Here is a 27,234-nt window from a genome sequence, read left to right on the forward strand (position 1 = left end):
TGTTTCCAGCTTCTGAAATGCACAGATTTCCTGTTTCTCTCGTTATTTTTGATAATCAATTGTTATTTTTCAAGCAACAAGTCTAAACTTTTGATGGTTCCAGTTACTCAAATGAGTATTTGTGGGTTTTGGACAGTTTATTGGACAAAACAAGACATTTAACAACATTAATTTGGGGTTTACAGAACGAAAAAACAGATTCATTGAGAATGAAGCACGAGAAAATGCACCTCATAAAGCAGCGAGGCCATCTGAACTCGTGGTCACGGTCGAGCTGCTTTTGCCTCATTCTGGTTCTGAATAGAAATATTTGGCAGCTTTGAGAAACGGAACCTTCAATACAGAGATGTAACCCCCCCCCCCAAAAAAAGAGTGACATTAGAAAAATGTGAAGCAATAGAAAAGTGAGTTACATAACGATGAACAAAAGGATGAATTAAGCTCTACAATTTTCTAAAAGTCCTCGCATTCAATCTTAGAAGAAGACTTTCACTTTTCTAGTAGCAGAATAAATAATGAAAAAGTAATACCAACCACATTTCAAAAGTTGCCTATTTCAAATTAATGAACAGTAGCCAAATTCAACAGCCAATTAAATCTTCTCATACATGGAAATGACAGCAATGCTAAGACACCAAATCCAAATGCTGGCAGCCCTCCATTCATTCATCGTCACTAAAGCCAGAAACTAGTGCGGTGCGCTTCCCATTCATACAACCATCATCATGACAAATGCCACTTTTGGATCCCATTTATTTGACGCTATTGTCCCTCCAAAGCAGAGGCAAACGGGACTCACATTTCACAAACTTTTATAATTTTCGAGAATTAAAAATCTAAGAGGAAAAACAGAGACACGCAGCCTTTCCATTCCGAGGCCAGAAGCAGAGGAGTTTGTCTCTCTCGCTTCCCTCCCAAGGTCAACCAATTCTCCGTCTTTGCTGAGCTCGTTCTGCGGGCGGGATAATTCAGCGGCTGCAGATGAACCCCCGAGGTGTCAAGAGCAGCCGACTCCAAAAGAAACCGTTAAGATGTAGCAAAACACATCAGCCATTCGGCTTGAGTCGACGCAAGACAATATCCGAGCAGCGGTCACCGGCATCCAATTTTCTCGTGGTGCCCACCGCGGAGTCACCAGGGGCGTGCAAACAGCGTGGAGAATGAGAATAAGGATCAGACAGCACTGGAGCTGCACATTACACAAGATATTTCATTTGCTGATTTCATCCACATGACTGCAGGAAAGAGTGTGGGAATACTTTAAAGCAGAAAAAAAAAAAACGTATAGCGTGAAAACAAAACACATGGTAATGGATGGGAACTATTGTAGCAGACGACCCGACTCGTCCTCAGAAGAGCGGTTCAGTTTGGGATCTCCTGCAGTAAAGACGTGCAGCTCGTTTTTTTTCCCCTCACATCGCAGCACTAAATTCCAATCCGTCTCATTTCTTTCATTTTATTTTTTTTGGGGAGGTGGAGTGGTGCAGCGTGGCGCAAAGTAGAGGGGGCACACGATGCACCACAGGCAGGGCATCGCACCTTGATGCCCTGCCTCGGCAAAAAGCCCAATTTCAAGCATCTATCTGCGGCCCCCATTTTCTGACTGAAGTCTGACAAGAAGAAATGTCTCTCCTGGGTCCCCGTGACCTTACAGCCTCGCCTGAGAGTCCTCTCCATTCACGGCTCAGAGTACACCAAGAGCAGCACTTATATCAAATACTCCTTCTGTCCAACAAGACCTGATAATTGTGACACAGGAGAAGCTGGTAGATACGTGTAGATCTGTCTAGACAGAGAGTAGGGCGGCACAATTAATCAAATATTAAATCACGTTTACAATTTGGGCTTCCCACATTTAACTGAACACGATCGACTGTGATATTGACGTTTAAAATGCGTGCTGCGCTCATAGGTCGATATTTCAAATCGAGCGCTTCCTAAACTGACAACGAGCCACCAGGGGGCGATCCAGATGTTTCGGACTTTTGGGTAGCGGTCGTGCCGCTGCAGCAGTAGCCTGAGAAAAGCTTTCGTGAATGTTGCGTCTGCGCCTCCGGAGTACAAGAGTAATACTGTAGATGAATACTGTATTTAGAGAGACGGGCAAAACAAAACTGCATTTCATTCAGGTGAAGAAGAATCTTGTTTAAAGTCTCAGTAAGATTTGCACGTGAAAGAGAAAGCAGCGCTGTTGATTTAATATTGGGTAAAAAATGGTGGGAATGTTTTTTTATATCAGCAAAGAATGTAGCACAACATGGAAGTGAAAGCAGTGTTCCTATTAAATGTGAATGTGCAATAATAATCAAAATTTCTCCCAAAAAAATCAACGAGCAATCGCGATAAATAATCGTGATCTCAATATTGACCATGATTTTCATTTTGGCCGTAATCGTGCAGCCCTAACAGACAGATTTAGGCTGGTCTTGGTCTAATTATTGCTGGGTCGGTGGAGGAATTTACTCGCAGCTAGAGACCCTTCACCTCTCCTGCTGAAGTGTCCTTGAGCAAGGCACTCAACGCCTTTCAGGTGATGGAGTTCTGCTGTGCAGCTGAGCTCTCACCTTCCTGCGAAGGCTGGCGAGTCAAATAAACGCCTCTTGGCGACCAGAGGAGCATTATCATTATTATTATTATTATAAAAACACAAATATCTGAGCGAAGATGTTCATTCAGGTCATCAAGCTATAAAACGTAAAATTGAATCAACACATCTGCTGGAGGACAGTTATGATCTTGTATTAATTCACTCTGCAGGGGAAAATAACACAAGGACACACATGGTGGAGTTTTAAACACTGAAGATGCACCAGCGCCCCCCAGTGTACAGAGCTAGTTCAGATATATTTGAATCACACACTGTATTAGTATTGTGTCGTTGTTGTAAACAGGATCACCATGATGTCATCTGAGAATCCGCTCTAGTTCGGGTCACGGTGCCTTTTCCTGGTCACTAACGGTGTTAAGTGTCAGTTACCAAAATATACAGTTGGCAGTAAAATCCCCCACAGAGACACCGGTACGAACGCACACATGCTTTCTATTACATTAACCTTTTCTCTAACCGATAGCGAGCACACCCTGGGAATGACTCATAGCCGAGCAGCATTGGATTAGCCGCTGCTCGCGATTGCATCTCGCTCCTGAGACAACAAGATCAACGATGGAGCACATCACAGTATCTGTCATCTGAGAGAACAGAGCAGCGCCACGCTGAAGGTCACCCGTCTGCAGGACTTCATTCGGTTCAAAGCGGGGATGCACTCGCTCCTCTTTATCTTCGTTAATCATTTGTGTTTCAGGCTCGACTGATCTAAACGGGCGTGTCACGATCTTAAGTAGTTGCCTTTCTGCATGCACGTAATCGTCGCTGACAAATGTGAACACTTGCGCGGCGCGGCTTCTCGTGATTCATAGAAACAAATGCATTTATGAAAGTGTTTTACGGACCTGCAGCAGAGACGGATGAGAGACGTTAATGCAACACACACAGGTCATTCATCAAACCAGAGTTCAGCCCAACATTAAAAAGATTCATAATTCTAAGTGGTCTGAGTTCACTGCACAGACAAAAGAATTGTGGTGATGTTGCATACCTGCATTAAAATGTTTAAACATGACCACGTTGTTTAATACTCGTATTTATGTGTTGATAGAATTGTATTGTATGTGAAATATAGTTTGGACTCAATGCTATTTAACTTGCCAACTATAAGCATTAAGAGTGTCTCTATACACGGAACAAAATAAACAATAGAAGTGTCTGACTGTAGTTGGTTTATCTGCATTTCATCCACTCATGAGGAGAACTGAAGCGTGAGCCAAGCAGATGTCATGTTTGAAGAAATGCGAGTAGTTCACAAGGTCTCCTTCAAACCTATTGTTTAGATTTAAAAAGAGATTTTTATTCCTTCACTTGAGTCACATTTGAGGACTGAAGACTGGGAAATGTTATCATTTAAATACACAGTAAATTTGATGTAGGTATTAAGCAGAACCTCTTGGAACATCTACTGAAAAGAACATGCAGAAGTATAATATTCTAATTTCACACTGATACTCTGTAGCAAACAGAATTATCCTCTTGTAAGATATGAGTATAATTACCACGGAACATTGGCTCCTATGTATTCAGAGATTGTTGTTATGAGGAAGTGACCCGTTAGAAAAAGCCCCTCATAACTCAACACAACTAGTGTGATGAGGTAATGGGAGCAGAAAGCAGAATGGCGTGGTTGACTCACCAGACTGGAGGTGAGGGAGGGGTCCGATTTCCCGAGGTTCCTGGAACACATACGGAACAGGTTCGAGCTGTCGGAGGACGGCTGCCATGCCGTCTGTGTCTGCTGGTGGTTGGTGGGCAGGAGAAGGTACTTTCCTGCAGAGCAACAACAGGAATTCAGTTAATGTTTCACGCTTTAGGCAGTTTCTCTGAAGAGCATTTCACTCATAAAGACAAAGTTCAAGCAGAAAACTTTCTACTGCCACTTTAAGCAAAGGATCTGAATACCGTGCAGCTGTAAACAAGTGAATTCAAACTACTGACCCATCCCATAACAATAAGGAGTACAGGTGAAATGACATACCAGTAACATAAGTCCAAGCTGTCCGCTCTTCTTAGGAGTTTAAAGCTAAAGCCCATGACCCTGTGCGACCCAGGCAGGATGTCAAGCCCATTAAGAGATCACCGACAATCCCAACATGACACAAACACAGCAGCAGCTCACCACAAGGTCTGATGAGGGGAAGCAAATGGATCCACTTACAACAAGACTTCTGTAAAAGACTATTCTTTGTAAACCTGGGATAAAAATGTCCTCTTCCAGCTCCCGGGGCTGGCAGCTAGATGGCACTAAATGCTCCTTTCATTCGCTCCCTTTAATCCTAAAAGCTCAGAGGAAATGCAAAGATCCAAACGCAGCAGAAGAAGCCTCAGCGTCTGAATCAGCAGATCTTATTGCAGCGCCGGCACTCCGTGGATTGAGAAATCGTTCGTGGAAGTCTCGTAATCCTTTATCCACACGTGTGTATATTTCCACTTCCTGTTTGAGTGAACATTCGAGGAGACGGAGAGGAGGATTAACAATTCTGGCACGGTGATGGAAGGCGAGATAAGTCGACTGTGCTCCGAACATAAAGGGGATATAACTCAAGTTCACCATCAGATGTGTGCAGCTGTTATAAACCGGAGAGGGCAGGTTTATAAACTCACTCTCCGGCTAACAGGCAAAACCTGACAAATCAAGAGCTGCACCTGATGCAAATCCTTTTCTCTAGTGAAACAATGACAATCTGAGAGAGTGATGTAAACTGCACGATAATAACAAAAAGGTTAATAAGTCAAGCTATTACTCAAAAATCAACCATTTTGAATGTTGTACATTTTAAAAATACATAGAGCATCCAGTGTTTCAGCACATTCTAGTTCAGATGTAAATAGTTCATCAATGGTTTTTATTTTTGCTCACTTGACAGTGTTCAAAATGTTCAACAGATGGTGGTTAAACATATTGGAATTAGTCGTATTTGTGTCTTGTTTTCATTTTATTTCCTCCAGCCTGATAAACAGACTGGGTATTTATTTCGTTCCACTTCATTCTTTAGCTGATTTCTTGTTTAGTTGTCTGTAGAGTTACTGTGAATCGACTTACAACCACCTGTACAGCTGTTTTAATCTCATCCCCACATTGAACGTTATCGAGTCTATTTTTCAGTCTCTAATATGTAGTTAGGGAGGCAGCAAGCTGTGCAGGAAGACGACATCGACATTCTATATCCCACCTCCAACGCTGCTATCGGTCGACGGTGTCTCCTACCCACGGAAAGAGCCGCCAACGGGCACAACGCCAGAGGTGTGTGTGTGTGGATGTTCAAAGCACTCAGACTGGCATTTCTCGCCAATATAATGTGAGTTTTGTAAATGCAATAACGCAATGTCTAGTGACAACAAGTCCCCGGTTTGAGTCCAGCTGGAGACCCTTCTTGCATTTCAGTCCCTATTCTCTCTCTGCCCCCTTTTTCTGTCAACCCTCTGTTGTCGACTCTCAACTCGAGGCATGAAACGCCCCTAAAAACACCTAAAAACTGAATTAACAGCTTAGAGCTGCAGCAGTTTGCCTTTGTGCTTTCAAAACACAAAAACAGAGAGGGATGAGTTGAACACCGCCCCCTTCTTTCTCACTCTCCACAGATGTTGTTAAATCTCATGAGACAAGAATAAAATGCAGAATAAGGCTCTGTTCTGGACCTGTATCTGACATGTACTGTGCTACAGGTATAGCACTGTGATCACTGTAGTAAATACAAGAGAATCAAAGAGAGACCAAACAGGATGAGGAGGGAAAGTTACGGTCCTTCCCTCCTTCCTTCCTTACCGGCAAAAGCTTTCCTCACTAAAGCCCATCACATCCCGGAATAAAGGAAATCTCCCTTCAGGCACTAGTCAACATTTTGTGAAAGGAAGGCTTCAGGAGAGAGGAGGAGGAGATTATTATTTTTTATTTTATTTTTATTCATAAGGTCAGACCGCTCTGTTCCCGACCTTGTGCAGATGCCCCGGTTTCAAGCGCACCTCTCCTGCATGAATCACGATGCGGAAAATAAAGGGAACAAATCAGAACTCTCCACACGCGCCGCCGCCGCTGCTCTGCTGGGTTTCATTCTGCCGGACGTTTCATCTCAGAGGTGTCACAGCAGAGGTAATCTATTCCCACTCAGCCGGCCACATTCACCAACGGGCAAACAAGTTTCTGGCTCAAGGACGTAAAACATTCAAACTTTATTTTGACACATTGTCGTCCTCTGACTGAGAGAAAACTCTTCATTCCTCAGCAGGGGGGGTAAAAACACAAGAGCCCCGTTATTTTATGTATTATAAGCTGAATGGAGTTGTTTTATTCCAAAATATTGGAATTATAAGATAATTATTTTCCACCACAATTCTAAAGGAACAACATTTGTAAAGTCGGGTCGAGCCTCACTTCCCTGCTACATGAGTGAACTCATAAGGAGGCTGAGGCTGAAATATATATATTGGTCTAACTTTCACTGTTAAGTTCAACCTTTAAATAATAAATGATCGTGTTTTTCAGGACGTTAAAGCACGTCCAAACCATTACAGTATTTGCCCTCAAGTGCTGTTCTAGCTGCAAGCAGAAACCAGCTTCGCTGAAACAACAATTAGGTTGTGCTGAAATCAACAGCGGAGATAAAACCCAATCTCACCCGCGCCGCTTTAATAGCACAATCAAGTTAATGGAAGTTGATTTGCTTCCGTTTGATGTTTGTTTATCCGTCTTGTTTTTATGCGGGCCAGTTAGTGAAAGGGTAATGCATTCATTCAAAGCCGCAGCTGATGGAAACACAATCGTTCATTGACTGTGGAAAGGTCAACAGTATAAATCAGCGAGGTGAAGGTCTTCAACGTTTACCTCACGAGGAGCCGTTCAAGGCCCCCAAAAACGGACCGAGTGGAAGCGAACAAGGCTGCAGTCACATGAGCAGAGCAGGACATCTGGAATCTATCCTCATGTTACTTACTCTACTTTTGCCCAAAACTCCTTTTTCACTGAATAGACTTGAATGCATCATAATGTCACTAAATGCGACCTCCGGTATGAGCAGGACTGTGCTGCCCACCGGCTGCTAACAGCTAGCGTGAAGCTAGCTGCAGATTTCAACACAGATTTGTAATATAACATGATTAGGGTGCAGAAGAATGCTTAAACACAGGTGTGAAACACAAGTCTGCACATGTGCAGTACGGATCGGCCAGGATTTAGGGATCGGGTAGCGAGTAGTCGAACGTGTTGTTGTTCCTGTGTAGCATAGATGAGCTGGTAGATGATATGAGAACGAGCTCCCTGAAACCCGATCCAGAATTTTAGACAACATCGGAGGCATTTCCGTATCAAATGCTCTGCTCTTTCCTAATTTGTCCAATTTATAGACTCCTCGTCTCTGGAACCTGGATGTAAACTGGATGAGCAGTATGTGCAGCAGGATTTGCTACCGACCTACAGACCTAAACCTCAAATCATCACACAGTGAATTATACAATTCCAAGGGGATAGCTCTCTGCTGACTCGACACATTCCTCATCACAGGAACGCAGCCTGCTTCATTGTGTGGGCAGCGCACGCAAAAATCAGTCCGACAGCAAAGTGATCAGCTTGTTGGTTCAGACTCAGTGTGGCTGAAATTCTAAACCCATTGGACATTTTTTTTAAACCCTGTTGTTAGCACAGACCTCACTTTAGCCAGTCTGGTGATGCAGTTGCAGTTATAGGTCAAGTATGCCAAGAGTTGCTGCAACAACTTGGATTGTGCAGTTGTTGTTTTTTTCCACCAACATTAGATACTGATGGCTAAATAAACAAACAAGAGCCAAAGTTTAAGTTCAGGGGAAAGACTCATCTTCAGTGTTTATTTATCAAGAGTTTAACCCACACAACCACAACTTCATAACGTCTATGCTCAAAAACCCCACAACTGTCATCTCAGCTTGTTTCAAATACGGCTAAATCCCGATTGGTGCTCTGAAGTATGTGACGTCACCTTTTTGTCCAACTGTGTCCCGCCCCCCTTCAAACCGGCAAGAGCAGCTTTGACAAAACAGCACGACGAGAAAAGGATGCGTTGTTTTGGTGCAGAGAGAGATGCTGATTGAGAAAAGCAATCATCTGGAGATGAGGCTCCACAGGCCTGGAGGATGTCCAGTTAGGTGACATCTGTCCTCGTCTCTGCTGTTTGCAGATGATGATGTAATCCTAATGGCTTTATCAGACTCATCTCTGGTGCACCTTTGAATTGCGCTCTGCCAAGTGTGACACCGTCACTGTCGCTTTCTCCTCGGAGCCAGTTTTAAGTGACAGATGGTAAGTGTTCATCACTACAAGCTGCAACTGCAAACAGTCATACATTTGAAGTGCAGTTTTACTACAAAGCATTTCCCGAGGGAACTATTTCCTCCACGAAAAGGTAAGAAACACTAAAAGCTCTTCACTGTGGATTATCCTTTAGACCCATTTAGGGGATTTAATTCCCCATTAAGGTGCATCCATGTGGATTAGTGGCCATTAATGTGATAAAGATGAACATAAACGACTTTTATCACTAAATCCTCCAGCTATTGGAAACAATGGAAACAACTTGTGAAGATGAGTTTGAGGGCAATTAAGTGATCTAATGAGGAGTTTATGTTTGGTTATTAAATATACGTTATCCTGATGTATGTTACCTACTAGAGACGCACTGATCAAGATCAATCAAGATCAATTTACAATATAAAATAAGTATTAGAGAGGAAATGTTTAACTTCCTAACAATGGCTCATAACACATCATTAAAACCACTAATGACAAAATCATTTATTTCCTTATTTTGAATTTTTATGAAAATAATCACGACGGATGACATTAACAACGTAAAAGGATAACATTTAGAACTTTACCAAGCCTTGCTCTCAATCATAGTTCTAAGAAACTGACTAAATCTGACTTTTAAAAACTCTGAGATTAGTGACAGTCAAGATGAATCAGTCTGTGCAGGAGTATATATATATATATATATATATATATATATATATATATATATATATATATATATATATATATATATATATATATATATATATATATATATATATATATAGCAGGAAAACAGTATACAACCAACACAGTAGGTTCTGTCCTCCCAAGTAGATTAAAAATGTATCAAATGTCAAGCATCTGAAGTGGGGCCAATAAAGAACATCCACAAGAACATCCATACAAGCATCAGTGTGGTTGTCTAAAGCAGCCCAAATACTTGTGAGAAGGTAAAATGAGGAGACCATAGGTGAAGCGATTACCTGTGAGACCTCCCCCAAGGCTCCGCCTCCGAACGTTATTTCCATCCTCACTGAGCTGTCGCCTGAATTTGAGGGCGGGATTTAATCCGTAAGTCAACTCGGGGTTACTGAACTTCCTGAGGTAGGTGGATGGCGGGTAGAGGATGTGGTCCAACTAGAGGAAAAGATAGAAGAAAAAAAACATTTAATGTAGAAGTTGTTCTCATGACCATGTGTCATAACCGGATGAGGTCGTTATTCTGCTTTGTGTCGTTCAAAGAAAGTCTACATTTCAGCTCGTTGGACCTTCATCACTGTGGCTTTTCATATTTAAAAACAGTAGATTTGTGCTCAGACACTTTTTTTTCTCTCTCCAAGTGAGAAATCCGTTTAAAAATATCCTGCATCTGTTCAAGCGCTAAAAGATGCAATCGCCACAGAAGCATTTGTCATGCAAGAGAGTCAATAAAAACAAATGCAACGGTCCAACAATTGAAGATGTTGATTGATTCTCAACATCAATCAATTCACTGAGAGACATGCAAGAACAAACATTCCACCTTAAAAGTTGCCGCAGCTGGCTGTAGCCTTTGAGCGGCAACGTGAATTTAATTAACTGTTCTCGTTGTTCACTCGTAAAGATGAAAAGGCAGCAAAACATCCCCACACCCCTAACCCTGAGGTGGCCAAACTACGGTCGGAGGGCCAACTGTGGCCCGCTTCTAAATGGCCCACAGTGGATTTTTTTAAATAACCTAGAAAATGGCTTGAGTACATTTCTCTTGAATTGTGCTGTATGTACACTGCATTATCTGTTAATTATCAGACTTAACCTCTTGGCACAGAAACCAATATCTAATTTATAGGCACATCAATTAACAATTATAATGTCAAACATTTAACTGTTTAGTTATTTTCATAGAAAATTAATTCTCTATGGTGAACACTGATCAACTTGTTGAAAACTAAGCATTTATTGCGTTACATTTTTCTGCATGTGGCCCAAAAAAAGTTTGGCCACCCCTGGTCTGAGCAATAGATAATACTTGGAATATTATGACAACAATATAAAGAGAAAGAGAGAAGCAGTAAAACATGCGTCTCTACTCTGCTAGTGAGGAAGCTAACTTGTCTACATCGAGGAATACGGACGGCTATAAATACATTAAACGGGTTGCACCATATTGTATTCTCAGAAGATAATGACTTTACAAGAAGCTCGGACCACCTAACAATGCCCGGTGGTGAGGAAGAGGCCCTCCCTGAGAACACAAAGATATACGCGGCTCAGAGGCTTCTGTGGAAGGAAACTCTCTCTGCTCCTCTCAGGGAGGATTCATGATCCCGGGACAATCGAGGACAACTGAGACAGACTCTTGGCGGGGGTGGCTCAACCTCTCCGTGAGCAAGCGTGACCCCGTAACAGACTGAAATCAAAAGCTTCTCCAAATACGTTTTGAGGAAATCAAACTAGCAAAAACGCAGAATGCTGTGCAATAAAGTTGATCGTCAGTCATCACTTCTAAAATCATGAGGCGCTTGATATTTCGCGGCTCCGCCTTCAGCACAAATAGACACTGTAACATCAGGATCTCATGACCCTGACATGTCAGAGCTCAACAGTGCTGTCCATTGTTCCTCTGAAACGTACTGTGTGCGATATATCTGTGCATGCGTCTACAGAACCTCTGTGTGTCCTTTAATGCCCACACACACACACACACACACACACACACACACACACACACACACACACACGTGACGAAGGTGGACCATGCAGTACCTCTCAGCTGGGTCCGTTTGCAACGCTGCTATTTTTCCACGGAGATCTCGCTGCCTAACTTCTGAAGTACCGACAGCACAACCTTCTTTGCAAGATGTTTATTAAAACTCTATTCTACTAAAATTGTTGCATTGTCCAACCACAATTCTTGAACACTGTAGTTAGTAAAGTTAGGCTCAGTAAAGACACACCCACCATCAAAGAGTTAGTAGTATGCATGCAGTTCATTATTAGAGGGAATAACTGGATTACAGCTGAGTGATTATTATGCTAATAATAGGGCTGCGGCTAACGAATATATGCATTATTGATTCAAAAATGGCCATCACCATTTTTCAAAGCCCAAGTTGAGATTTTCAAATGTCTTGTTTTGTCTGAAGAAGAAAGAAATGTGGTTTAACATCGTAGAACATTTACTTTCTGAGAAGCTGGAACCCGAATTTGTCCCTTAAATAATGAATCAATTATCAATTATTGGTGCAGATTAATTTTCTGTCGATTAATCAACTACTCACTTCACACTGTTAATGTAACATGTTGTAGCTGGAGGTAAATAGTGTTACTTTAAAGACTTATGCGATCAAATGACCGTCACCCACATCTCACTACTTCTTTTACTGCTCAGTCACGTAGGAACTACTTTGTGTGGTGAAACCCATGTTAATCTAGAAATGAGTAAGTCTCCATTTGATAACCATTCACATGGCAACTAAACAAAGTGTGAACGCACAGGTGCTGAAAAGGCAGAGACATTCAGATGAATCACAACGAAAGAAGGAACGGACCGACTGTTGTGTCATTTAAAAAGCACACAGATAATAACCAAGCATTGCCTCCATAAGCAGCTTAGAGTTAAGCTGTTAAACAAATCGGAGGTAAACTCTGCATCATCAGCCGGGTCAGACCCTCACTCCTGACCACCATGGACCAGAGTGATACACGCGATACATGGAGCATGTATTATTATCTGATGGAGCGCTGCTAAGTCACCATGTGTCACAAAGGAAGTTGGACGCATTCTATAGACGTTACAGTATTTCTCAATATCCTCCAGCTTCTGCTGTTTTTAAATCCTCCTCTTTCCTCTCAAGGAAGACGAATTAGACAGAAGACAAGAGAAGAAATGTAACATTTCTGTTTTGTTTTGCTTTAGCCGTTTTACAGGCAGATCACATTATTTTTAGATCTCACTACAAGTTGACTTTCAACTCATAAAAGGAAGTAAGATAATCAGAAGTTGCATTTAAGCGCTGGGTTAAGAGGTTAAAGGTTTAGAGGCGTGACATTTGCAAACATGGAATATAAAAACAATCAATATTTTTTTTTTTAAAAAAGACAAAACATAGCTACTTGAGAGGCAGTATGTGATGCAGGAAATGGAGGACCATGAGGTGAATACTATGCTTACTTAGAATAACGAGTGAGGCAGCATACAGACAGATTTAAACCCAACACACACACACAACAAACAAACTGCATGAGCCTTGATATCTGTGCAACCTTTTGCCTTCATCCTCTTGACTCGGTTGGTGCACAAAAACAGAAAAACTGCGGAGGGCTGCCAAAGCCGGCCACAGTTTATCCGATTTGTTTTGGTCTGCTGAGCTTGGCAATCATTATCAGCCAATTATGATACAATCATCTGGGTAATCAGTAAAGACACATTTCCTGTTGAACGCACATCTGAATTTAAGCAATTTATAAGTTAGCTCTGTTATTAGGTCCAAAACATCGGCATTGATTTTAAAAGTGGGCGTCAGTTCTTCAAATGCCAACTTGATCACATGGAAAGCGCTGCAACAAAGCCAGTAACAGTTAGCTCTCTGTGTGCAAGGTGGGTAGCGCACACGCACACGCACAGACACACACACAGACACACACACGCTGCAGTTTTGGCAGCTGCCAGTGCCCTTTCACCTACCGGTCCTCCCTCATGCAGCAGAGAGCCACGCACGGCTCCTGAGAGCAAGATCAAACCTGAGCTGCCCTCCGCCTCCACACACACACACACACACACACACACACACACACACACACACACACACACACACACACACACACACACACACACACACACACACACACACACACACACACACACACACACACACACACACACACACACACACACACACACACACACACACACAGTGGACAGTACCAACAACCCTCTGTTGTCAAAGCACAAGAGAAACAAAGAAGGCGGACTGCACAACACACAAAGTCGGTTGAAAGATGAGGCAACCTGAACCTGTATAAAGGATGTGTGACACACAGATATAATATATTCTGTATTGTTGTGTTTTGGTTTATTTGCTGTTAATATTCACAAAACAATCCTGATACTTTGAGTGCATCCTGATGCCCCTGTGGTTTACGGCACCGTGTCGACCACAATATCCGCTGAGCATGAAACACTTCCTATGACTCAAAAGTGCATGAAAATAATGCATTTCATACCGATAACGAATACATCAAACCTGCAGGTACTGAAGTCTTTGGGCACTTGGAGGCAGCGGAAACAAGTTAGGAACACAAAACTAACATATCATCCCTGTTGAACTCAGTAGTAAACAGTTACCTATTTTATCATCCAGCAGTTAGAGAACAACATTAGCATTAGCGTTTCTGACCAAGCGGTGAATCTAAGTCCAACAATAACTATCTGTAAGCTCTGTTTTTGGTCTCTAACTCCTGAGAAAACTATCTGGCTATTTAGCTGCTAGCATTCAAAAACTGTCATTAAAAGAACCAGTGGAAATATGGAAAATGAAAGAGCCAGAACCAGAACAAAAAAGGAAATCAAGTCAGACAATGTGCAAGAGAAATGAGAAAACAAAGAAATAAAATGTAACGCATGCAGGGAACCGTCCCAGTGTACCGTGGATAAGGCTGAGAGCAAACACTCAGTACAAGTTTTACTCCAGCTGTTGATGTTTTCCAGCCAAGACTACATACATTTGAGGCAGCCAAAGACACTTTTTTCTATAGCAAACACAAACAATACACAGCTACCTAAACAAACCCACAATCCAAAAGGAACAGAACAGCAGGAGGAGCTGTAGATCCTACAAAGGCAGAGTCAAGGATGAAAGAGCTGCTAAAGCCAAGGCTCTGCACACGGGGACGCCGTCCTCAAAGTCAAGTAAGAAATACTCCAACAGTCCAGGGAATACGTTTTCCCCACTATTACATAGTATTGTATACTTCCCCAGTTTGCATGGTTCTGCGTTACAACGGTGAAGAGAGTCAAGTCATGATTTCCTCATTAAATAAATACATCTAAAGCAGTTGCACAAAGGGAGAATTAGCAAACGCATTGACACTCCGGGGTATTAATTCCCTTTGAAGGAGGGGAAGTGTTGTTTATCATCTCACTGGGATGGATGAAAGGAACCTTTTACAGACGGGAACAAAGTGTTATTAGTGTCCGTCTTTTGGTTGCTAAGACACAACGAGGACACGCTTACAATACAACAGGAAGACAGACCCCATACATCAAGAGCCTTCACACTCTTTCCAGTCCTCGCTCGCCCTGCCATTGTTTCTCCATCACAGCCTTGTCTCATCAACAACTGAGAATAACATGAATATGCAATAGTCTCACTTTCCACGCATGCAAACATAACATCTAACTGAGCGTCTGTACCGGGAAAAAACATAAAGACGACCGTCGAGGATTCCCCCTCTATGATCGGTTTCCATCGATAAATATCCATTTTCTCAGTTTAACAGTTTAGAGACTCTACACTTTAAAACCAAAATCTGTAGATGTCCATGTTGTTGCCTTCAGCAGTACACCATCGACAGCAGAGTGGAGCTCGTTACATAATCTCCAACCAACTGGTTTTTTTTTTATTCATTATCGTTATATTCTTGCAGGGAGCCCGTTGTCAGATAGGGCAAGTAGACAAAAAAAACAACCACAGAACAACAAATGCACTACATAAAACACACAAGTGTGGAGCGATGAATAGAATCAAAACCAGTTTTTCCCTCATTCTATTAAGTTTTAAAGCAATTTTCCACATTACTGACTGTGAGAGGAGTTGGAGGAGCAAACTATAACAAGTTTGCATGAGACTAAAGAGCCAGACGCTGTGTTTATACTCCTGCTTGGCACCACAGCGAGAGCCTCCGCAGATGGCATGCGAGCTACGAGCTGCACAGAGGCGTTTAAGCTCAATGTTAGTGGCGCTATTCTCCGAAACGCCAGAGAGCGTGCAAACAAGATGAGCTGTGAAGAATCAAAAAGACGACGAGCGTGACCCATAGACTGTAGGTGTGACCCATAGACTGTAGGTGTGACCCATAGACTGGAAGTGTGACCCATAGACTGTAGGTGTGACCCATAGACTGTAGGTGTGACCCATAGACTGTAGGTGTGACCCATAGACTGTAAGTGTGACCCATAGACTGTAGGTGTGACCCATAGACTGTAAGTGTGACCCATAGACTGTAAGTGTAACCCATAGACTGTAGGTGTGACCCATAGACTGTAAGTGTGACCCATAGACTGTAAGTGTAACCCATAGACTGTAAGTGTGACTCATAGACTGTAAGTGTGACCCATAGACTGTAGGTGTGACCCATAGACTGTAGGCGTGACCCATAGACTGTAGGCGTGACCCATAGACTGTAGGCGTGACCCATAGACTGTAAGTGTGACACATAGACTGTAGGTGTGACCCATAGACTGTAAGTGTGACCCATAGACTGTAGGTGTGACCCATAGACTGTAGGTGTGACCCATAGACTGTAGGCGTGACCCATAGACTGTAGGCGTGACCCATAGACTGTAAGTGTGACCCATAGACTGTAGGCGTGACCCATAGACTGTAGGTGTGACCCATAGACTGTAAGTGTGACCCATAGACTGTAGGCGTGACCCATAGACTGTAGGCGTGACCCATAGACTGTAGGTGTGACCCATAGACTGTAGGTGTAACCGGCAAAAAAAAAAAAGCCATAAACCAACCTCCATCTTTTTTTTTTTGGGCTCGCCAGCTTCACTACGGCGAGTATAAACTACGCTTAATGTTGACGGTTCAACAAGTTAAACTGCTCAGAGAGAGGCTACGATTGGACCGGCACTGTTTGGGGGGAGGGGTTTAGCGAATGTCAGTTTAATGAAGGAACGCGTTAGAGGATTGTTGTTGCCGTTTCTGTAAATTAAGATTTTTTTTTTTCTCATTTCATTTTTAGTAACCTACAAAACAAACACGTGGTGCGACCATGTGTCTACAATGCGATGGTCATTTCATGCAGTGCTTCCATCTTTGTGAACCGTTGATAAACTCCTGAGATGGGGAACATGCTCGTCAGTCTTTTTCTCAGGGTCAACTGCAGCAGAGCAAACTATGTTCTGGCCGACCTCGTCACCCAACATCTGTCTACTTCAACTCTCCCTGAATTCCCCTCTTCCTTTGCCTTCTGCTCCGAGGATCTCAAGTGTTTACTCATGGGGGGAAAACAGCACACTTTAAAAGTCTCACGGCTACAATCCAAATAACTGTACGAGGGTCTTCCACGTCTCCGTCACCCGATGGACACTTCATTTTTCGCCTTACGTGGACGCTGTCCCTTCGTTAGCTAAAGAAAACCTTGGGGTCTCAGTGTTTGCACTTTGTGTGCTCTCACAGGGGAATTGGGTTTCCTGTGTTGACGTGATCTAAAGTTGGAAAAATACAGTGACGCTTTCCTTCTCCAATTTCATACGACTATGACGGTTTCTTATCTTCCGCATGTAAAGAATCAAACCATGCGTTATGTCGTCCACCAAGGAAGTCATGCTTTTTTTTTTTTCCAGGCCTTAAGAGGCTTATTGTATGCATTCCATGAAATGTGGCGTACCGAACATGATGTGCGTCTGGGAACAAGAAGGGTTGTTTTTGTGTCTCATTGGACATGCTGTTGTTTTTACAGGAATCCTATCTGAGCCCGACTCGTGTAAAAAGAGAAACGTCTCCAGATTCAGCCAGGAATCATTTTTAATCCTTCAACACGTTTAAAAGAAGTCAGGAAAGAATGAATGATGTTTGTTTGACTTCATAATCTCGTTTACTGATATAAAATGTGTCCACAGCAGTGGTAACAGTGTGTGACTGGAGGTCAGTGGAATGTAAAACTCGTAGAGATATTAGAGTCTGATTTGCTTCATGACCTTCTTCCTACTTCCTTACCCCAGCTGTATTTTAACTACAGCCCAGAGCTAACTGTCCTCCGCAGAGCTAACCGCACAGTGTTCTTAAGCACTACATAAAAGAATACTTTTACACACTATAATGTACCCTTAAGCAGGTATAAGGACATTTTAAGTTCTGATATTTGGAAAGTATTCGTCGACAATTAGAACTTCTCCTATGAAGAAGTACCTCATATTATTATATTTACTATATTGATAGAGCAGCCTTCACTTATGAGTAACCAAAGGCGGCGTAATAGTTGACAAACACTTTGCGTACAACTACAATATAATGCGTTATGAACCATTTAGTATCGTATATAAATGATTATATACGATACTGATTAGGTTCAAACCACTTTTTAATATATAATATATTTATAAACTTAGACTTTTCACAGCACAACTAAATTTAAATAGATCAAAAAAATATACCTACAGTGCATGAAAGTGTGTTCATTCACAACAGTTCAAAATCATGTTCACACACGCTAAGAAACGATGCATCACAGGAGCTTTACGTTCACCCTGCGCTCTAATCCAGTCAACCTGCTGGAGTCGCTCACCTGGCTTCCCTCCGATGATGTCCACTGACACGAAGGTGAATTCCAACCCAGAGACATTTTGTTTGGATATCAACAAACTTAAGCTCCAGTATCACTTCGAATGCTCAGACATCCACAACTGTAGCTTAAACCCAGACGTTCAGGCATACGAAAGGTCATGGAAGAAGAGTCAAGAATCAGAGGCGGATCCTGGAAAGACCACAAGTCCACAATGGGAGTTAAAAAGAGTCTTAATCAGATTGTGTTAATCCTCTTTGCCACAAAGCATGCACTGACACTGGATGTCCCTCTAATAACCCTGACTGACAGCCTGACTACACAAATGGCCGCTCACTTCAGGGCACAGTTAAATATTGTCAAACAGAAGCAAATATTGATGCACAAAGGGCACTGGTGCAATGTATGACTCTACCAGGTCCTCGTGGAACAAACCAGAGGATCACGTCAGATTGAGAAAGAGGATGCAGAAAGGAAATAGAGACAACCAACAGCTTGACTTGATCGTTTAAAATTAAGAATACCCACCGAAAATTTTATCCTTTAATTTTTGTGAAAAAATCTCCAGTTAAATCATTTATTTCTTAGTCCAATAACCAAAGTCCCGCTGGTTATTCCCTTTATCCGACATCAATGAAAGATAGAATGAGCATTGACGTCATTGTTTGCCAGTTCAGACATTATTTCCTTACACCAAACACATTAACGCCCAACCCAGCAACACGCCTCAGGTTTTAACATTTTACTTGTCTATTCTTGTCCTCAAAATACTTTTGATCGCTCAAAAAAAAAAAGTCCCAGCTTTCTAAGCGTCATCAACACAAGTTTTAAACTGATGAATGTGCATTTCTTGACAAAGTCAGCCATTGGTAATGCTGAAAGAACAACCTCCAGAGACTTGTGTGTCAAAGAAGCTAACAGCGCTAAGAACAACAGCGCTAACAGAGCTAACAGCGCTAGGTACTGTGCATAGCAGCGGCCATGAGCTAGCCACCGGGGCACGCTCACATGCACAAGAAGCTCAGATTACAAAACACACACAGAGAGGGAAAGCCCCTTCATTCTCTGCTCAGGTAGACTCCTCTGTAGCTTTACACAGACTGATGATCCTGTATAATGCACCTTTACGTGGTATCCAGCCCACTACAGCTGAGAACAGGAAAGATGCTCCATCAGTATATCAATAAAATGAATGAACTGCTTTCTGAGTCTGGCGTAGCTCCAGACAGCACGTGTGTGAAGTATGACTGGACAAACTATTGCTCAAGATGAGCAAACACAGCCTGGATCAGTTTGCCCCTAAAAGTGTCCAGTGAGGCACTTTGGGACGGCATGAATCAGGTCTGATCCTAAAGCGATCAGCGTTGCACTTTGTTATAGTTGGGGGCAAGTGTAAGAACCGAATTTAAAAAAGAAAAGGTCAAATTTTAAAAAAAAGGAGCAGAGGCCAAGATATCCTGAATTTTAGCCCCTAATATGAGTCATGCCCCAAATACTCTGGATCCTAAACTTCACACGATGCAACTTATTACTTACATTGTTATTGTGATAATATCGAGTAAGTCCGCTTAAAGATCACCGCCTTTAAAGAAACTTTGACTGGGTTCTTGGGTGGCATGGGCTGTGCATGACGCAATGCACTTTCCATCTCACCCCACCACTGAGGAAGTCATCCCGTTTATGTTGGTGCTCACTCTGTGTGCTGAAGATAATCCACCTGATTGTCGAGCGACTGCTGTGCTACACAAACATCTGCAGGACTGAACGAGTAAAGCTGGCATGTGGGAAAGAATAGGAATAATCACTGTTGTTGCCAGATGTTCTCTGATCTATGGCAAAAGGACCTGCCCACTTTGAGTTATTATTACTCATTATACCATGGTGGGGATGATGTTTTTTGTTTTTTTTGCTGAAGGTGTAACATTTAAGGCTTAACAAAATCGGATCTTATGTGGGAATTCGTGGATTTGTTGTTCCAGCAGCAAAAATAAATGTAAGAAAACCAAATAGGAAACGGTGTGATTAAGCATAACACGAGTGGCAGTTCCCATACTCCGCTATCACAACATGAGAGGTAGAGATGATAAAGTATGGGAACAGAGGATTTATGATTATGGGGGGGTATAAAAGCAGCAGGACATATATAGACAAGGAATACAATGATTAACACACTGACAGATTGTGTACCTTGGCAAGCAGCGAGCCAGAATCAGCGGGTCAGGCTCCAGTATTATCTCAAATCTACAATGATTTGTAACACTCCTTTGTGCAACTAAAGCAGAAAATAAAGCCTCGAGTCATGTTCAGACATGTGCCTCACATGAGGATCAAAACAGTGCTTTTATACCATAAATCCTATTTAATTACTTAGATTAAATCCCTATGGTACAATTCAAATTGACTAGAGCTGCCAAATCTCTGGTTCCAGCGTTTCAGAAATGAGGATTGTTTTTGTCACGTGTTACAGTAAATTAAATATATTTTGGGTTTAGAGAAAGTCTGAGAAAACAAGTGATTTTTGAAGTTGCGTCTATAAATTAAAGCAGCAATGATTTGTGGATTCATAGATTAGTCAAATGATAATCAATTAACTGTTTTTAACCATTTTTAATGGTTTAATTTGAGGTTCCAGTGACTCCAAATGTAAATGTTTCCTTGCTGTAGTTTCCCGTGATTATAAAATTAATATCTTTGGGCTCTGGAGGGACAAAACAAGATGTCATCTAGGCCTTTTTTGAACATTTTCTACTCCAAACTCTTCGTCGCTTAAATGAGAAAATAATCAGCAATCAGCTTTAATGGCCAAGTGAGTGTGAACAAATAGTGTGCTGCTCTCAATGTGCTCAGAAATTATAATGAATATAATTATAATATAGAAATGTAACTGTTCTTGTTCCTTGTTGTTTTGGCCCACAGCGTTGTGCAGCGCGGCGGGGGGAATCCAAACCACACAGTGATGGATGTTCAGAGAGCAGACTGGATAATTGCAGAGTAGAACTGGATCAGCAGCTCTTGAGGCAGGTTGAATTTCCTTGAGCTGGTTGAAGGAAGTAAATCCTCTGCTGGGGCTTTTGGTGTCCATGTTGGAATTCCACTTCAGCTCCTGAGAGACGGTGGATCCCGGCAACTTGAAGGACGCTCACGGCGCAGACACGCCGGTGTTCAAGAAGGTTGACTGGGGGCGTGAATCAGCAGATTTGAAATGATCGTAAAAAGGTGTAGCCGGACTAGAAAATGTCAGAAAACAATGGAAATATCTGCCACAATTTTCCACAAGTCTTCAAATTGCTTGTTTTGTCCGACAAACAGTCCAACGATATTAAATTCACAACGATACAAAACAGAGAAAAGCTACAAAAATAAATAATCACAATTGAGAAGCTGGAACCAATGAATGTTTGCTGGAATAAAATGTCATAATGCACAGTAATCTCTAACTTGCAAAGCACTATGCTTCCCGTTTCAATCTATTGCTGCTATCTTATCTTGTGCATGTAGAAAAGGACAATGAGTGGGATAATCTCATCTCGACTGTAGATAATGTTCTCCCTCACAGCCCACCACGCTGGACTGATTCACATGTCTTGGATGGACAAACATGCAGCGCGCACACACACACACACGCACACGCACACACACACACACACACACACACACACACACACACACACACACAGAGAGATTTTGTGAAGATAAGCACCAAATAAACACAAAAAAACCTCCATGAAGCACCACCGCAGGACGCGTCTCACTCGTTGAAACACTGGCCGAGGCTAAGTCTGGAAAGGAGACGTCATGCAGTTCTCAGAAGACTTTCCTTCTTTGACTCCACAGCAGAAAAAAGACACGGGGGAGAGGTGGGGTTTCCCTGATTATCCCTGTAGTAATACCACTTCAAGGCCGCTCTGCACCAGAAGGTCAGCTTACCTACTTTGCGGTGTTCTGGCCAGTGACGCGATGATTTAGTGCAGTAAAACGGGTCAAATTACATTTCGTCTTCTGTGGGCCAAGTACAGAGAGGTCAGTGGTTTTAAATGGACTTCAAACTGACATTTGAAAAAGGACTCAGCGAGGAGAAAAGGGGGACAAGGTTCATCCGATAGAAGCTGCTCTGGCTTTTGACGTGTGTTTAACTTTTGGTTTGATTTCAGTGCAAACCACGGGGGAAATACACTGTTCTAATATAAGAGACTGGCGTTAGTCTGCGCCCTTCGTCTGTGATATCCTACCTCTATTGAGCTAATGCTGTCAAACTGTTACTCAGCTAATCCAAATTAGTCAAGAGCCTGTGTTAGCAAACATGACACCACCCCAAGGGTGAGTTATGTTCCAGGGGATGTCGGAGCATGCTGGAGAGGCGGATACACAAACAAAAACTGGTTTGAAACAGTGGAGGAGAAACAACAGGGAGGAGAAACAAATATTTTTGCGAGTCCTGTCTGTGTAATTCTAACTTCCATAACAAAAAGAGATATTACGATATTTTAGCCCCCCACTAAATGACGTGAGGAAAAGTGTGAAGTAAGACATAACGTTGTAACAATCGTCTGTATTCTCCCACTGCATATATTTGACTCTATAATAGACGACAGACCGCCACACCTACAGCTTGAAGTCGTGCATGATAATGGGATTTTTTTTTTTGTTTTGTTTATAGGTCAGGTCATTTCTCAAACACACCCTTGCAGGCATCGGGCTGCATCATGCTCATCTGAGCCAGTCCAACCAGTCTGCAGACACGTCCATGTGTTTGTGTTGGAGAAAATGAGGAAGACAAAGATTCACTCAGCCTTTTATTTCAAAACATCTGCTTCCTGAATGAACGCCACAACAACAGCACGCCCCTTTTATAAGATCAGTGCTACTGATGGCATTTCATTAAAGATTAGCTTTAGAGATGCTGTTGTTGAATCTGCTGTCTTACACTGAGCGGTGTGTCTTATATTTAGTCTATCCTCATTGATATAAATGGGGTGGACAAAATATTAGAAATACCTTTTCATTAACGTGCAATACAATCCAACAGCACCACAAACTGCAGCCTCTAAAAAACTGATATTATTTTCTCACTATTTCTTAGCAACACACACACACACACACACACACACACACACACAGTATTTCTGGCTACCATTTTGTTTTAGATAAGGAAAAAGAAAAAAAAGAGGAAACTTTGGAAAATCTTTCCTTCGCGAAGCAGATTCACTTTTCAATAAGTTTGCAGCAACACCTTCAGTAATGGTAGAACATGAGAGGCACAACTTGGGGCTGTGAAGTTAAGGAATTATGGAATCATGTATTATCAGCACCCAGAAGACAAACATCTACAGCTGACTCGTCTCACTGAAAGCAGAGCAGCAGTTCACATACATATGAGCTGAGAGACTCGAGAGCATAATAATACTAATATTAATAGAGTGCATGAAGTCTTAAGAAGCTCACAGCATGAATTATTCCTGGGACTGTGAGCTGCACTGACTTCATGACGTGTGCAAACCCCCCAAACCATGCACGAGCTCACACGTTGAGCTGATGCAGGTGCTTGTTTACAAATATTTTTGACAGCAGGAGCTGAATTAATGGAGGTTTATTACCGTCCACGGAGGCGTTTAAAAAAGGATTACTCAACACTTCAAAACCCATGCAATTAGAATTTCCACCTCACTTGTGTAGCAGTGTGTGTGTGTGTGTGTGTGTGTGTGTGTGTGTGTGTGTGTGTGTGTTTACCTTTTCGTCTTCGTCTTCACTCTCCTCGTCCCTCGGTGTCTCCTTGTCTCCCTCCGCCTCGTTGACACTCTCGCAGTCCGAGTTGTGAGCATCGTCTCCGGGAAGTTTGACGTCCAGCTCGCGCGTCATTTCTTCTCCCTCCGACAGTGTGTTTGAACCGGACGACGACGACTCACTTCCACACGACAAATAATGCTTATGCTCCATTTAAAAAAAAAAAATATATATATATATATATATGAACTACTATTTACCAATTTCCAATCAATAACAAGCGCATTTAAATATGCGACGTCACAGCAAAGCCTATCTGTTAATTAACCTGTCAACGCACCTGTCCGGTGAGTTCATTTTCGCTATGAGTCGCGAGCCCCCTTCAAAGGATATACCACTTATATTTTTCTTTCTTTTTTGGACCGAGTGACGTATCGATATTAAAATACGTATCGACCCTTGTTTGATATCGATGCACGCGCTGCGCAAGAGGTCTCTCCGCTCCAGTTAAAAAAAAAAGTTGCCTCTGTTTGTTATTTTGTAGCGCTCCGACTTCCCGGGCGGCGTGACTCCATGCTGTCACTACCTTCATAACACACGAGCGGTGTGTCTTGCGAGACCCTAAATTAAGCCCCGCCCACAACGTGCGGGGGGGGGGGGGGGGGGGGCAATCAGATCACCGCAGCTTCCAAACGAACCAAACAGAGGCAGTGGACACACACACATGGGAGAAGTTTTGCCTTCAGAGCTTTTTGAATAGTTTTTTTAGGTTTAGACAACACACCTGTTTGGTTTGATTTAAAGACAGATCGCGGTTTCGGTGTTGACTTTATGCATATTATTATATTTGCTTGCTGTATGCTTTGTTCTATGTATTCGTTTTTTTAGTTTCGGTGTATTGGGAACACGCTGCGTGGCGATTCTGCACTTTAAATCAAATTTATTGAGTGTTGAAGTTTGACATATACCCAAAATAGAGTGGTATTTCTGCTGTTGTGCTATCCTTGAACCCTTTTTCATTCCAGTCCTGGTCTCCTCTGAACGGGGACTCTTGCAGTTCTCATCTCTGATCTTACTCATGCTGGTTTAACAGTCGTACACGTGGAGAAACAGAGGAATGATTCTAGTGGGTCCTGTCTGTGCAGTTCTAACTTCCACGACAAAGCAAAGGAGTTCAGATTAGCCACCTATAGCTGCGATGCTTTGGGACATTGAATCCCCCAAAAATATGAAAGAAAAATGTGTGGAGTAATACATAATGTTGCACAATCTTCTCCCATTGCAAATATTGGAATTAAAAAAAGGATGACAGAGAGCCACACCTACCGCCTGAAGTCATGTTGCATGATGTTATGATTAGAATCAGGATTCAGGTTCATGAAACAAGGATGTGATGTTTACAAGTTTCACATTCCCAAAAATAAAGTGGTATTTGTTGGCCTTTATTCTGTCCCTGAACCTCTTTTCATGACGGTCCTGATCCTGGTCTGGACTCTTGCCGTTTTCTAGCTAAATGTCAGTATTAGTGGAACTTTACAGAGGTGCAAACAAAGCTGAAAATGTAAAGATTTATCTCTTTTTCTTTTATAATTTTCTTTTGATTTGACTTTGATTGTGGGATTTAAAAATGGTTATCGCCATTTGTTCAAAGGTTATTGATTTATTTAACAGGAGCAATGCATCTCTATTAAGAAAACTAAAGATTATCAAGATGGTTAGTCCATTAGTAGTGCAGCAATTAATACAGCATTTAGATACATTTTGTATTTTTTAATGTAGGCTACAAATTTATCAGATTTTTTTTGTCATTCTGTCTCTGAAACCAAATCTACACTCTTGTTCAAGAGCATACAGCACAGTTTATAATCCTAGCTTTTACACACACATAATTAAATCATGTACTGCCTTAATTGACCCAATACACGCAAAGCACTACATTTATCTGGGACCAGTTGACAGTCCACTACACACTCTGTCCTCTGGTCTCTACAACAAGCTTCCTCCCTTCATAATCCTTATCTACCATATTATGTCACGCTACACTGGGCTTCACAGTGCAAACAGACTGCTCAGGTGTTGAGCCAGACAGTTTTGTTTTTTTATCTAGTGTTGACTATCTGATGTGTCAACAGCTGAGAAAGTGTTGACTTTCACAAGGGACATGTGCAAAATGCAAGCTTGCACGTTTGTTCGCCATTCTCAAAAGTCAGCCTCAACGCTGCCGTCAGAACCTCAGCATGCTCAAACCCACCAAACACCAGTAGTTGTTTTAGAGGCTTTGAACAGCTTAAATCAGCTGGCATTGCTCTTTGATTCAGGCTTGAATATTCATTTTTTATCTCTGAGAATATTTTTGCAATACATTTGAGGCCATCCAGCTGCTGAATCACATTCTGCAACAGCTGTGTGGTGACAGTTGAGAGCAGGTGCAGACAGCAGCACGCATTTGAAATGTTAAATACAGCAGCGAGTGTCGTCTTTATTATCTAAACCAGCTCACCGACCGGTCCAAGCTGCTGGAACCACTTCACCGGTGGACGTTCTTGTTCTCCTCTCACCCCGGACTTCTTCTTCTCTCGGGTGCAAAAAGTCCCGTTTTCAAATCAAAACACCTTCTTTTTTTTTTATTCACAGCCAAAATGACACAAAGGAAAAACAGAAGAAAGACAAACAGGATGAAAACTGAAACTTAACAGTATGATAATTTTTTATCTAGCGCCATCATCAGGTCAAAATGTTGACCTGATGACCTCAGCTGTACCTTGTGTCTAGTACTAATAATCAAATGTTATCATGACACCATGCAAAACATGATACCATCAAAACCTCTCTCCACTTATTGCTCGAGTTACACTAACTAACTAACTAACTAACTCACTCACACACATTCTCATTCTGTTTCTCAGCATCTGTTTTTTAGACAAACACTAACATTTTGGTTTACTGCAGCTACTCACAAAGTAGTTTTCAAGAAAAACTTGTTTAAGAAAAACACACGTTCAGACACGACCTGTTTTACTTATCCTGTTTAATTCCACGTATTCTGAGTTCTTCTTCCACCACTGGTGAAAGTGACATCAACATGTTATATTTATTTATTTTTTAAAGATATATATATATATATATATATATATATATATATATATATATATAT

The 27,234-nt window shown here is 42.0% G+C and overlaps 1 protein-coding gene across 4 annotated transcripts in view; it reads right to left on the reverse strand.

Annotated features, from left to right (window-relative positions):
• mast4 (microtubule associated serine/threonine kinase family member 4) overlaps window positions 1-24,645 on the reverse strand; it is an 81,201-nt gene extending 56,556 nt beyond the window's left edge. For all 4 annotated transcript variants that reach the window (XM_068706544.1, XM_068706543.1, XM_068706545.1 and 1 more), the window contains exons 1-3: window positions 24,087-24,645; window positions 9,851-10,004; window positions 4,245-4,378 (exon numbers count right to left, since the gene is read on the reverse strand). In XM_068706544.1, coding sequence (XP_068562645.1) covers window positions 4,245-4,378; window positions 9,851-10,004; window positions 24,087-24,293 — 495 coding nt within the window. In that variant the 5' untranslated portion in view covers window positions 24,294-24,645. The remainder of the gene's footprint in view (window positions 1-4,244; window positions 4,379-9,850; window positions 10,005-24,086) is intronic.
• Window positions 24,646-27,234: the final 2,589 nt, after the last annotated feature.

Source organism: Cebidichthys violaceus, unplaced genomic scaffold, assembly GCF_023349555.1.
Source record: "Cebidichthys violaceus isolate CVI_PGR_0920_01 unplaced genomic scaffold, fCebVio1.0.p SCAF_12, whole genome shotgun sequence".
Lineage (NCBI taxonomy): Eukaryota > Metazoa > Chordata > Actinopteri > Perciformes > Stichaeidae > Cebidichthys > Cebidichthys violaceus.